The sequence below is a fragment of the Macaca nemestrina genome, chromosome 13 (assembly GCF_043159975.1).
Source record: "Macaca nemestrina isolate mMacNem1 chromosome 13, mMacNem.hap1, whole genome shotgun sequence".
In the NCBI taxonomy this organism is placed as follows: domain Eukaryota; kingdom Metazoa; phylum Chordata; class Mammalia; order Primates; family Cercopithecidae; genus Macaca; species Macaca nemestrina.
This window is the reverse complement of record NC_092137.1, coordinates 9,729,928-9,743,557: the sequence shown is the minus strand read 5'-3', so window position 1 is coordinate 9,743,557 and position 13,630 is coordinate 9,729,928. Positions and strand designations below refer to the sequence as shown.

General features: G+C 39.0%; 1 protein-coding gene across 1 annotated transcript in view; it reads left to right on the top strand.

Annotated features, from left to right (window-relative positions):
• Positions 1-11,511, top strand: part of LOC105486509 (tyrosine 3-monooxygenase/tryptophan 5-monooxygenase activation protein theta) — a 48,323-nt gene extending 36,812 nt beyond the window's left edge. Inside the window, exons 2-5 of the mRNA XM_011749406.2 lie at positions 3,998-4,121; positions 7,218-7,381; positions 8,043-8,138; positions 10,149-11,511. Of these exons, the coding sequence (XP_011747708.1) occupies positions 3,998-4,121; positions 7,218-7,381; positions 8,043-8,138; positions 10,149-10,208 (444 nt within the window). The 3' untranslated portion in view covers positions 10,209-11,511. The remainder of the gene's footprint in view (positions 1-3,997; positions 4,122-7,217; positions 7,382-8,042; positions 8,139-10,148) is intronic.
• The last annotated feature ends 2,119 nt before the right edge of the window (positions 11,512-13,630 follow it).

The following is a 13,630-nucleotide window of genomic DNA, read 5'->3' as shown; positions in this document are numbered from 1 at the left end:
TTACGCCATTCTCCTGCCTCAGCCTCCCGAGTAGCTGGGACTGCAGGCACCCGCCACCTCGCCCGGCTAGTTTTTTTGTATTTTTTAGTAGAGACGGGGTTTCACCGTGTTAGCCGGGATGGTCTCTCGATCTCCTGACCTCATCATGATCCGCCCGTCTCGGCCTCCCAAAGTGCTGGGATTACAGGCTTGAGCCACCGCGCCCGGCCATTTGGTATTGATAATACAGATACAGACTTGATTATTTGGGTAAGACATGAAGCAGAATCCATTATGTCTTTTAGTTGAGCTAAAGTATACATCTTTACTACTGATAGTATATGGAAAGACGGAATTATTCTGTACCTGTTGTTTCCTTCACAGAGAGCTAGTGGCATCTGACAAAGAACCATGATACCTGGCTGAACAACTCCAGGATGGAAGTAATGCCCAAGTCAGTTTATAAAAGCCCAACACTGTAAATCATACGTAATGGCTATATGCAAATTAGTAGTCAAAGTTAATAATTTTAGAAAGGAAAGGTTAGCTCATAAGTGGCTGTGTTGTAATGAATGCAGCAGCTGTTTGGCAACTTTCTGAATGCTTGGAAGGCCCTTTGTCCACAGTCCTTGTGAACACCCACACATCTAGCATGCGTGACTCAGGAGAGACTAGTGCTAGACTGGAAGTTTCTCTCTTTCCTACTCCTCACCCTAAACCCTTGTTCTGGTCAGACTTTTCTCAGCCCCTGCTCTTACACATCTACCACAGTTAACAGAGCACTAGGTCTTAAAGGTACTGAGTAGCTTTTTTTGTGACTATAAATAATATCTTCACCAGAGCTGGCACCTTTTTGGAGATCCTGTGGAATTTCATTGTAACTGACTGACTCACTTGGAGGAACAAGAAAAGTGAGAGGCATCTTACTTTGTATTAGGGTTCCTTGGTGTGGGTACAGGCAGAGGTGGTATTTCTCTTGGTATAAATACTGTGTTTGCCTTCTTTGATATTACTTCTCAGAATCCACTCATTTAAAGATTCCAATGACTGAGTCAGTTTGAGATCTAGAACTTTTTTGTGACTATCTCACTATTGCTTCCTACCCCCCTCCTTCCACCACAACCCTAAATTCAGTTCATAAAGATAGTTTTTAGTATGAAAGTCATCCATAATACATAAAAATGGTAATAGAGGAAAAAGTTAAAGTAATGTAATTTTTTAGGATTCAAGTGTCTCGGTTTATTACATAACTATTAAAATATATTGGTGATGTTGAGCACAATAAATTCTGAAAATCTGATTCGTCTGTTCTTTTTACAGTTAAGAGTGTAGTGATGCTGGAGCAGCACTTGTCACAGTTGCCTTTAGTTTGGGTGTGGCCCTAATGACCTCTGTTGCCACACTCCTGGCTCAGCAACTTTCCAACTTGAGCCACAATTTTGATACTCATCACTTTTATAATGTATAAACTTCTGGGACTTCGATACATAATTTTATACTAATTTTTTTTGTGCACGTGCACGCGTGTGTATGTGTGCGTGTTTTAACTTTCTCTGGCCTCAGGCCCTTAAAAAATATATATATGTGTATATGTGTGTGTGTGTGTGTGTATATATATTATCTAGATATTTAAAATCTTTTTTGAATTAAAGGATTTTAAATGTTTTTCTGTTTTTTTTTTTTTTTCTTTTAGAGACATGGTCTCTTTTGCTCTGTCTCCCAGGCTGGAATGCAGTGGCACAACCATGGCTTACTGAAACCTCCACCCCCAGGGTTTAAGCCTTTCTTCTGCCTCAGCCTTCCAAGTAGCTGGGACTACAGGTGTGTGCCACCACACCTAATTTTTAAAAAATTATTTGGAGAGACAGGGTCCTATTATGTTGCCCAGGCTGATCTCAAACTCCTGGGATGATAGGCATGAGCTATTGCACATGGCCTCTGTTTATTTTCTCTAAAAATAACTTGCGGGCCAGGAGCATTTGCCCACGCCTATCATCCCAGCACTTTGGGAGGCCGAGGTGGTCAGATCACTTGAGGTCAGGAGTTTGAGACCAGCCTGGTCAACATGGTGAAACCCCGTTTCTACTAAAAATACAAAAATAAGCTGGGTGTAGTGGTGTGTGCCTGTAGTCCCAGCTGCTCAGGAGACTGAGGCAGGAGAATCGCTTGAGCCTGGGAGGTGGAGGTTGCAGTGAGCCAAGATCACACCACTGCACTCACACTGGGCAGTAGAGAGACTTTGTCTAAAAAAAACCATGGATGCAGTGATTGCGTTTTGTTAGACCACTTTTAGTCAGATAAAGAAGAAAGTTCTTGGTTAGAATTGTATTTTCTAAACTTTTGTTATTTTAAATTTATAAACAGCTTTCCTTTTCTTTACCAGTTATGTGAATTTGACTCAACCTTACTTGTTTATTCTCCAGACTTGCCAGTTTGGTATCACAGATAGTATTTTTATGTAATATTAACTGATTGTATCTGTGGTTATTTTTCCAAAATGTAAAAAGGATCTTCTCTCTTCCCTGCTTTAAAACGTTCACTAGTTTCACTTTTCCAAGAGCAGTGCTTTTCAAACTCTCCCTGGGCAGGCAAACTGTGTACCTAGGCTGATACTAGCCAACATTTACTGAGTACTTAACATGTGACGCTATTCCAGGCTTTTGACATCTGTTATTGGTTTTATTCTCAAAACAAACCAATGAAGTAGGTATTAGTATCTTAACATTTTTATGAGAATTTTGTTTTGCTTTGTTATATTTAATACAAAAAGACTTTTTTTGGTTTGTTTTTGTTTTTGTTTGTTTGAGATGGAGTCTCGCACCGTCGCCCAGGCTGCAGTGTAGTGGCGTCATCTCGGTTCACTGCAACCTCCACCTCCCAGGTTCAAGCGATTCTCCTGCCTCAGCCTCCTGAGTAGCTGGGATTACAGGTGCCCACCACCACGCCCGGCTAATTTTTTGTATTTTTAGTAGAGACCGCATTTCACTATGTTGACCAGGCTGGTCTCGAACTCCTGATTTTGTGATCTGCCCGCCTCAGCCTCCCAAAGTGCTGGGATTACAGGCATGAGCCACCGCACCCGTCCCTAAAAAGATTTTTAAATGGATGACTAGCATCAAGAAAAATTGAATCTAAGAAGATTTCTATCATATTTGTCTTTTGTGACTTTTTATACTCCAAGGCATACCATATCCTGTACCTCTAGAAGTGAAAATTTCTTTGTATGAAATTAGGAACAAAAGACATACTCAAGAACTTTTTTAAAAAAATAGATTTTGTAGACCTAAAATTATTCTTTTAAATTGCTGTGCTAAGTTTCTAAACCTCTTACTCTCGATTCCTGTATTTACCTCATTTTAGATGCACACTTGACTGCAGAGGACACTGAGTAGCACTGTTCTCCCTCGTACTTGATGTTTTAAACATTTTGTTTCCCCTCCCTAAAATGAGTGCACCTCCCTGTTTTCTGCTTGGTGCATTTCTACTTTTCCTTCTTGACACCTCAAATACTCTTTCCCTGGGAATTCTGTCTTAACTGGAGGCCATCTCCAGCAGAGCCAGATGCTCTCTCTTTGTGCTTTCTTAGCACCGTATCCACATCTTTCTTAATGCTTGGTGTGTAGTTGGTGTACTTACAGACTGTGAGCTTCTTGAGGGCAGGGGCCTGATTTTAAGTCTTCTCTATATCCATTATAGCACCTAGCAGGTATGAAAATGTTTGTTGAATGAATGGATGAGTGAACAGACAGGCTGTTTCAAATTACAATGTTTGGTGTAATCTAGAATCTAGCCTTACCATTAGAAACTATAGGCTACATCATTTAAAGCCTCCCAGGGCAACTAGTGGCAACAACCTAACCCCTGCTGTAAGAACATGTTTCAAGTCCAGGCTTGTATGGTATAGTATTACTGTAGTAGTTAATGATTGAAATGCCCACTAGGCAGAAGTTTTATCATTTAATGATAATGTGCAATAGGCAGAAGTTTAGTGCCCAATGTTCTGTCTTATTTATTTCAGGAATTGTTGGATAAATATTTAATAGCCAATGCAACTAATCCAGAGAGTAAGGTCTTCTATCTGAAAATGAAGGGTGATTACTTCCGGTACCTTGCTGAAGTTGCATGTGGTGATGATCGAAAACGTAAGTATATTTGTTATATGGGCAAAAGTAGAATTAAAAAAAAGAAATGGGGATAAATGGGATACTATGACAGTATACGTAGTCTTAAGGCTCTTTGTGACTTAAAAACAATTCAATGTATATCAAGAAAATTAGTATTACCTTACATTCTCAAAAATGAAAATTGGGTTATAAATTTACATCATATGCTGTTTAAAAAAAATTAAGCTCATCTATGAACTCTGTAATGTCGTATGGTATTATTTAGAATGGGCTTAATCTTTTATGCTTTTTAGAATTTTGGTTCACCATATTTTTAGCTCCAGAGTTTTTTGTGTAAACTTTATGAGTGATTCTGCATTTCACATGGCCTTTCTGTCATCATGCCTTAAAACTTCAGATGACTGGAAATTACATACAGAACATGGAAACAGGTTGTTGTGCTTTTTCTGTTTGTCATATTAATTCATTATCGTCTATTTTAAGGGGGTCATAACATTGACTGCTAATTACATATAATCAAATTTCTGAGGAGGAGAGGTGAAATGAGTGTGTTATTGCTGGTGTATAACTTGTTCCAACTTCACAGTAAGTTTGAATGAGCCATATGGTTAGGTTTTACTTGGGAAGGTTGAATACATAGGAATTGTTGATTAATCAAGTAGTGGTCATAAAAATAGATTTTAGTATTAAATACCTATATTTATTTATTTATTTACCTAGACTATCATAGAAAACATGGATATGGGAAAAAGTGACCAAATTGCCTAACTTGATAATAAAAAAGTGAATTTATTTGCAATGAGTGTCTCCTGGGATACTGGTAGCTGAGTGTAAGATAGAGCTCATTAAATTTAGTGTATGTGCTTGCTACCAGATTTATCAAGTTCTAGGTAATAGAAGTATCAGTTCCTTATTTTTTCTAGTAAGTTTGTTATTTTGTTCTTAATTTTGCCCTGTCTACAAAGATATACCCCTACAAATAGTTACTATGACCTGAAAATGAGAGTTTTGCCATCCTAAATATCAGTGTAACTGCATATATAAAGAGAACTTGTACTTGAGAAACTGTTGTACCTTGCTATAACAAAATCTGTATACTAAACTAACTTATTCTGTTACTGATGTGTAATTTCTGTTGCCATGAAGATAAGCAGAATTGGACATGATACTGGCACAGAACTGTACATTTAAGTATCAGAAAGCCAGAGAGAAGTATTTGGGAGATTGAGACATAGCTGTAGCTTTAACCTGATTTAACCCTTAGGATCTCATTGGCACTTTCCGGTCTCACACGTAGTCCCATTTACATTCTGATAGTCTGGGATTCGTAGATAGGCTGTCTTTATAACCTAATTGCTGAGACACTGGTGCTTCCTAATTTGTCAGGCTGGAAGAACTTCTTATTGCATGCGGGCTATACCAGTCAGGATTAGATCAATCAATGTGCCATTTCAGAGGAAGGAAGATGAACATGATTCATGTCATAAAGGGATAGCTTAATTCTCTTACATCAGTATCTCTAAAGCTGTAATAGGCCAGTGGCCTCATACAGAAAACTACCCTTTTCAAAACATGGGTATAATCAGATTAGTGTTGGTAATACTGAACATTTTGTGAAAGGAGAGTACCATTTTAATTAGGCCAGTAATCAAACTCAGGTCAGAGCAGATTTTGTCCTATGTATTGAAACTTTTATATTGCCTTTCACATAGTATCTCTTGATACTAAGAATCAGTATTTCTCCAAATCAGAAAAATAGAGATTTTGGTGTTGATGATCTTTGTAAAGTTCACATTATTTCGGGAAAGGGTATTCCAGTCAAATTATTATTATTATTATTATCATCATCATCATCATCATTTTTGAGACGGAGTTTCGCTCTCGTTAACCAGGCTGAAGTGCAATGGTGTGATCTTGGCTCACCGCAAGCTCTGCCTCCTGAGTTCAAGTGAGGCTCATGCCTCAGCCTCCCAAGTAGCTGGGATTACAGGCATGCACCACCACTCCCAGCTAATTTTTGTGTTATTAGTATAGCTGGGGTTTCTCCATGTTGTCAGGCTGGTCTTGAACTCCCAACCTCAGGTGATCTGCCCGCCTCGGCCTTCCAAAGTGCTGGGATTACAGGTGTGAGCCACCGCACCCCATCCAAATTATTTTTCATTGCTGCATTTCCAAGTAATAGAGTTAAAAGACATAAAATAAGAAAATAGTTTTAGCCTAGGGATGGAAAAAAGTCTGGTTTACTATAATATCTCATGTTTTTTTCCATTAAGCTGTTTATATGTAAGCAACATTCTAAACTGGTTTTTTGTTTTGTTTGTTTGTTTGTGACAAACTCTGTCACGCACGTTCGGAGTGCAGCAGCATGATCTTGGCTCACTGCAGCTTCAACCTCCTGGGTTCAAGGGGTCCTTCCCACCTCAGCCTCCCAAGTAGCTAGAGCTACAGACATGCACCACCATGCCTAGCTATTTTTTTTTTTTTTTTCGTAGAGACAGGGATAAGGTTTCCCTATGTTGCCCAGGCTGGTCTTGAACTCTCGGGTTCAAGTGATCCCCCTGCCTCACCCTCCCAAAGTGTTGGGATTATAGGTATGAGCCACTGCACCTGGCCATAAATAAGTTCTTAAATACCCAGTACACAATATTGTTTTTGTGTGTTTATTTGTTTGTTTTTGAGACAGAGTGTCATTCTGTCGCCCAAGCTGGAGTATAGTGGTGCGTTCTCAGCTCACTGCAACCTCTGCCTACCGGGTTCAGGCAATTCTCATGCCTCAGCCTCCTGAGTAGCTGGGATTACAGATCCCCGCCATGACGCCTGGCTAATGTTTGTATTTTTGGTAGAGACAGGGTTTCGTCATGTTGGCCAGGCTGGTCTTGAACTCCTGATCTCAAGTGATCCCTCCGCCTCGGCCTCCCAAAGTGCTGGGATTATAGGTGTGAGTCACCGCACCTGGCCATGATAATGGTTTTTGTTAGCTACCGTGATTTTAAAAGACCCATACAGAGAAAAATCTTGGTTCTACCAAGAGCTAGTAGCAAATGCTCAAGTTGTTAATGTACTATGCACTGGATTGTTATTTTTAATATTGCACTTATTTTTTTCTCTTCACAGAAACGATAGATAATTCCCAAGGAGCTTACCAAGAGGCATTTGATATAAGCAAGAAAGAGATGCAACCCACACACCCAATCCGCCTGGGGCTTGCTCTTAACTTTTCTGTATTTTACTATGAGATTCTTAATAACCCAGAGCTTGCCTGCACGCTGGCTAAAACGGTAAGATGTGTGTCCAGGAAATACCTACTTTAGCTACAGTTATTTGAGATACCAGGTATGTTAATTTATAGGTATTTTACTTGGTTGCCCAGGGATGATTTCTACTATATTTATTTTGAAATCTTCTCTTTTTCTTACCATCATGATTACGTTATTCCTGCCCCTGACACGTTAACTCTACCCTATGATTATAAGCAGTGATACATCTACAGAGCATACTGAGCAGAGTAATCAAAGAAGGATAAATGATATTAAGAAGGAAACATAAAAGATTGGAAAGTCATGCCTGCCAGGTTTGGTTACTAGAATAGCTGTGCATTAGCCACACTCCTCAAAGTGGCTCAAAACGAGAGAATAAAGAGGACACTGTACAGATAAATACTACTACTTATTGGAAAGAAGTATATTAAGCATTACTGCTGTTCTGTTTGTCCTGTGAAAGAACCAAGACATGCTTATTTACTTAAATGTATAGTTTTATAGAATTCCAGTTATACTCATAAGTTCTTAAACTGAGAGTGTGAGAGAATGGTTCTGTTGAGTTTGTTGATGGTGGAATATAAGGTGGGTGTTCATTTATTTTGTAAAATTGGTTTGTAATTGTAGAATAACCAGTTTTTGTCAATGCACATATTTTACCATGGATATTAATATTTATCAGGCTTTTGATGAGGCCATTGCTGAACTTGATACACTGAATGAAGACTCATACAAAGACAGCACCCTCATCATGCAGTTGCTTAGAGACAACCTAACAGTGAGTTGTTTACTCTTTAATTTTATTTCCTTTTCAGAAACAAAAATATATTTTATTTTGGACTTTGTGTCTTTTAGGGCAGATACGTAAGAACTGAAAGTATGACATATGTGTTAGTATTTTATGGGATGAACATTATTTTGTAGGCAGGTTTTCAAGTTGAATAGGCATTTTATCAGACCTTCCTGAGAAGTAACATTATAGGAACTCAACTGTTTCATTGGGATGAAGATGTTGATAAATTATGTTAATAAAGAGAGCTTCTAAAGTTTCAATATTTTGGGGCAAATCAGCTATAGCCAGTTAGGGACTATCTAGATATCTAGGCTTTCTTAAAATCACATGAAGTACCTCGTTCTAATAAAAGTTTACTTTGTGAATTTTTAGGGAGTAAACCTGTACCTAAATTTACTCCTTCTCTGCTTCTAGGCCAAAGTCTCTGTTTTGTTTGTCTTTTTCTCCCTGCTTCTTAGATAGGCAATTGATAAAGGAAGTAATCAAGAAAAAGTACAGCTTAAGCTTTACTTTAACATTCTTTTGTAGGTTCAAGTAAATTTGATAGGTAAAATCTTAGACTTCACAGAATGAAAAAGAAGGGAACAAATCTTTTAATATAAATCTCGTCCTCTCAGCCCCCTTGTTTAGTGCTTTATCATTTACTAGATAGTATTTTTTAAATTAGCACCATGTCTGTTCAATTTTGCTGAATAGGGTGTTTATGCATCCACTGAAAGGGGAATAAAGACCCTGCATTTCTAGCCATAAGAAGTCCCTGTGGTTGTGAGGGGACAATGGAAGATGATCAGCAAATAGTTCTGCAGAGGAAGAGCAAATTAGGCAGTTATACCTCTTCCCAGATGTATACCTTGGAGCTAACTATCTTTTAATCAGTTTTGTTTCCTCTATTATGGAGACAGGTCTTTGGGGGATTTTGTTTTGTTTATTTTTATTTATTTTGGTATCTTCATAATAACCTAAGGATTATGTAAGATTCTAGCTTTTCTGAAATTAACACTAATGTCTTGGTGTTGGTCTAATAAAGTACAATTATAGTCAATAAATACTTCTCTTCTTCACTTCATCTTTCTATCCTAAAAATAGAGAGATCATGGAAGATCCACTTAGTTTTAACATTCTGTCTAATTCAAGAACCCTGTCTATACATGCACACATTGCTTCTCTGTAGCTTCCATCACCCACTTCTGTTTAATTCTTGGAGAAACACAAAGTAAGTCTGCTTTTGCTATAGTTTAGCTCTTCACACACTTTAAAATTGTTAACCATGATTGTGGCTTTTTCCTCCCTGTGAAAATTTTTTGCTTTATTAGTCTGTAATAATACTGCAGTAGTGCTTTCAAGAAGAGCATTGGGCTGCTGGGAATAGAGACAGCATTAAATTCTAAGACTGTCACTTTGCTTATTATGAAAGTAGAGTGCCTTTTTTAAAAAGTTACTTTTTTTTTTTGAGACAGGATCTCGCCCTGTCACCTAGGCTGGAGTGCAGTCTCGTAATCATGGCTCACTGCAGCCTCAACCTCCTGGATTCAAGCAGTCCTCCTGCCTCAGCCTCCTGAGTAGTTAGGACTATAGGCACACACCACCCCGTACCTGGCCAATTTTGTTTTTCAAATTTTTTGTAGACATGGGATCTTGCTATGTTGTCCAGGCTGGTGTTGAACTGGCCTCATGCGATCTTCTCATCTTGGCCTCCCTACGTGCTGGGATTACAGGCGTTAGCCACTGTGCCTGGCCAAGTGCTTTTTAAATAAAAAGGAAGCTATAAAACCATATATCCAATGACATGTGTGTATGCCATTTTGTAAATGCATAGTGAAAAGTCTGCAAGGATGTGATGGTCTTTGGGGTTTTGAGAGAGAACTTCAGTCTTAGTCAAGATCTCCATTGTTTGAGGAATTTACTACTCTTGTAGTTATTTTTGATATGACAGTAGTACTTAGTGTAATGGCCTAATCTAGAAATAATGACTTAATATGATTCTTCTTTTTCTAGCTTTGGACATCAGACAGTGCAGGAGAAGAATGTGATGCGGCAGAAGGGGCTGAAAACTAAATCCATACAGGGTGTCATCCTTCTTTCCTTCAAGAAACCTTTTTACACATCTCCATTCCTTATTCCACTTGGATTTCCTATAGCAAAGAAACCCATTCATGTGTATGGAATCAACTGTTTATAGTCTTTTCACACTGCAGCTTTGGGAAAACTTCATTCCTTGATTTGTGTTTGTCTTGGCCTTCCTGGTGTGCAGTACTGCTGTAGAAAAGTATTAATAGCTTCATTTCGTATAAACATAAGTAACTCCCAAACACTTATGTAGAGGACTAAAAATGTATCTGGTATTTAAGTAATCTGAACCAGTTCTGCAAGTGACTGTGTTTTGTATTACTGTGAAGATAAGAAAATGTAGTTAATTACAATTTAAACAGTGTTCCACATAACTTCTTAATTTCTACATTCCCTCCCTTACTCTTCAGGGGTTTCCTTTCAGTAAGCAACTTTTCCATGCTCTTAATGTATTCCTTTTTAGTAGGAATCCGGAAGTATTAGATTGAATGGAAAAGCACTTGCCATCTCTGGCTGGGGTCACAAATTGAAATGGCTCCTATATCACATAAGGAGGTCTTGTATATCTGTGGCAACAGGGAGTTTCCTTATTCACTCTTTATTTGCTGCTGTTTAAGTTGCCAACCTCCCTTCCCAATAAAAATTCACTTACACCTCCTGCCTTTGTAGTTCTGGTATTCACTTTACTATGTGATAGAAGTAGCATGTTGCTGCCAGAATACAAGCATTGCTTTTGGCAAATTAAAGCGCATGTCATTTCTTAATACACTAGAAAGGGGAAATAAAGTACACAAGTCCAAGTCTAAACCTTTAGTACTTTTCCATGCAGATTTGTGCACATGTGAGAGGGTGTCCAGTTTGTCTAGTGATTGTTATTTAGAGAGTTGGACCACTATTGTGTGTTGCTAATCATTGACTGTAGTCCCAAAAAAACCTTGTGAAAATGTTATGCCCTATGTAACAGCAGAGTAACAGAAAATAAAATTACATTTTATAAACCATTTACTATGGCTTTGTAACAATTGCATACCCATATTTTAAGGGACAGGTGAATTTACTACTTTCTAAAGTTTATTGATACTTCCCTTTTATGTAAAATGTAGTAGTGATACCTATATTTCTGCATTGTGCATTGTGACACACTTGTCTAGGGATGCCTGGAAATGTATAAAATTGGACTGCATTTCTTAGAGTGTTTTACTATAGATCAGTCTCATGGGCCATCTCTTCCTCAGATGTAAATGATATCTGGTTAAGTGTTATATGGAATAAAGTGGACATTTTAAAACTAGCAGAGTTAATTATGTGATTGTGAGTACCTTGGCTGTTATTAGAATTGTGCTTCAGTGGATATTCAAAAGGAATGTAAGAGTTCAGATACAGATACTCCTCAACTCAAAATGGGGCTATACCCTGATAAATCCATTGTAAGATGAAAATACTGTCAGAAATGCATTGAATACACCTAACCTAATGAACATTATACCTTAGCCTATCCAACATTAAATGTGCCCAGAACACTTAGCCCTACAGTTGGGCAAGATCAAAGAGCATGAAGCTTATTTTATACTAAAGTGTTGGATTTCTCATGTAATTTTGAACCCTGAAAGTGAAAAACATTCATTGTATGGGTACTTGAAGTATGCTTTCTACTGAATGCCTGTCACTTTTGCACCATTGTAAAGTCAAAAAATTAAGTTGGGGACTCTATACTTCTGTTGGTAAACATTCAATCTTACTATTAGTGAGTTCAAAATAATTTTGGTTTTATAGTATCACAATGGCTGTTTTACTAACCGAACTCAGATTAGTAAAAATAACTGAGACTGAATGACTTGAGAGCTGATTTTTAAGTCAGAAGATAATCTGAAAAAATAGCTATGTAGGATTCTTGATCCTAAAATGTGAATATGAAACAAGGCTTCATTTATACTTGTTTTCCTTTCTTTTTTTTTTTTTTTTTTTGTTTGGGACAGAGTTTCACTCTGTCCCCCAGGCTAGAGTGCAGTGGTGTGCAACCTCCGCCTTCTGGGTTCAACCGATTCTCCTGCCTCAGCCTCCCAAGTAGCTGGGATTATAGGCGCCCACCACCACGCCTGGCTAATTTTTTGTATTTTTAGTAGAGACGGGGTTTCACTGTTGGCAGGGTGGTCTTGGAACGTCTGACCTCAGGTGATCCATCTGCCTCTGCTTCCCAAAGTGCTAGGATTACAGGCATGAGCCACCATGCCCGACCTATATTTGTTGGGGTTTATTTCTTCTTTTTTTTTCTTTTTTTTTTTTGAGACGGAGTCTTGCTCTGTCTCCCTGGCTGGAGTGCAGTGGTGCTATCTCGGCTCACTGCAACCTCCGCCTCCCAGGTTCACTCCATTCTCCTGCCTCAGCTTCCCGAGTAGCTGTGACTACAGGCGCCTGCCACCTCGCCCGGCTAATTTTTTGTATTTTTAGTAGAGACGGTTTCACTGTGTTAGCCAAGATGGACTCGATTTCCTGACCTTGTGATCCACCTGCCTTGACCTCCCAAAGTGCTGGGATTACAGGCATGAGCCACGGCGCCCAGCCCCTATACTTGTTTTTAAGGGGAAATGAAAAAGCAGAATTCAATAGGACTCTGGTACCCCAAAATTTAAATCAGGACACTATTTTTTAAATAAAAATATTAGTAAAAATAACATTTTGAATTGGGAAAAAATGATCATGTCTTAAGACCAGTAAAATGGTATGTGCTGAGTAATGAATTATGTTATCAAAGTGGCCTTAAAAAATAGATCATTTTCTGGCGGGCGCGGTGGCTCGCGCCTGTAATCCCAGCACTATGGGAGGTTGAGGCGGGTGGGTCACTTGAGGTCAGGAGGTCGAGACCAGCCTGGCCAACGTAGTGAAACCCTGTCTCTATTAAAAATACAAAAATTAGGCTGGGCAGAGTGGCCCACACCTGTAATCCCAGCACTTTGGGAGCTTGAGGCAGGTGGATCATGAGGTCAGGAGTTCGAGTCCAGCCTGGCCAACATGGTTAAACTCCATCTCTACTAAAAATACAAAAAAAAAAAATAGCAAGGTGTGGTGGTGGGCGCCTGTAATCCCAGCTACTCAGGAGGCTGAGGTAGGAGAATTGCTTGAACCTGGGAGGCAGAGGTTGCAGTGAGCCGAGATCACGCCACAGCACTCCAGCCTGGGTGACAGAGCAAGACTGTCTCAAAAAATAATAAAAATTCAAAAATTAGCCAGGCATGGTGGCACAGGCCTGTAATCCCAGCTACTTGAGAGGCTGAGGCAGGAGAATCACTTGAATCTGGGAGACGGAGGTTGCAGTGAGCGGAGATCATGCCACTACACTCCAGCCTGGGTGACAGAGTGTCTCAAAAAAAAAATTATTCTCAACATTTTGTCCCAACTTGAAATGTCTCCTT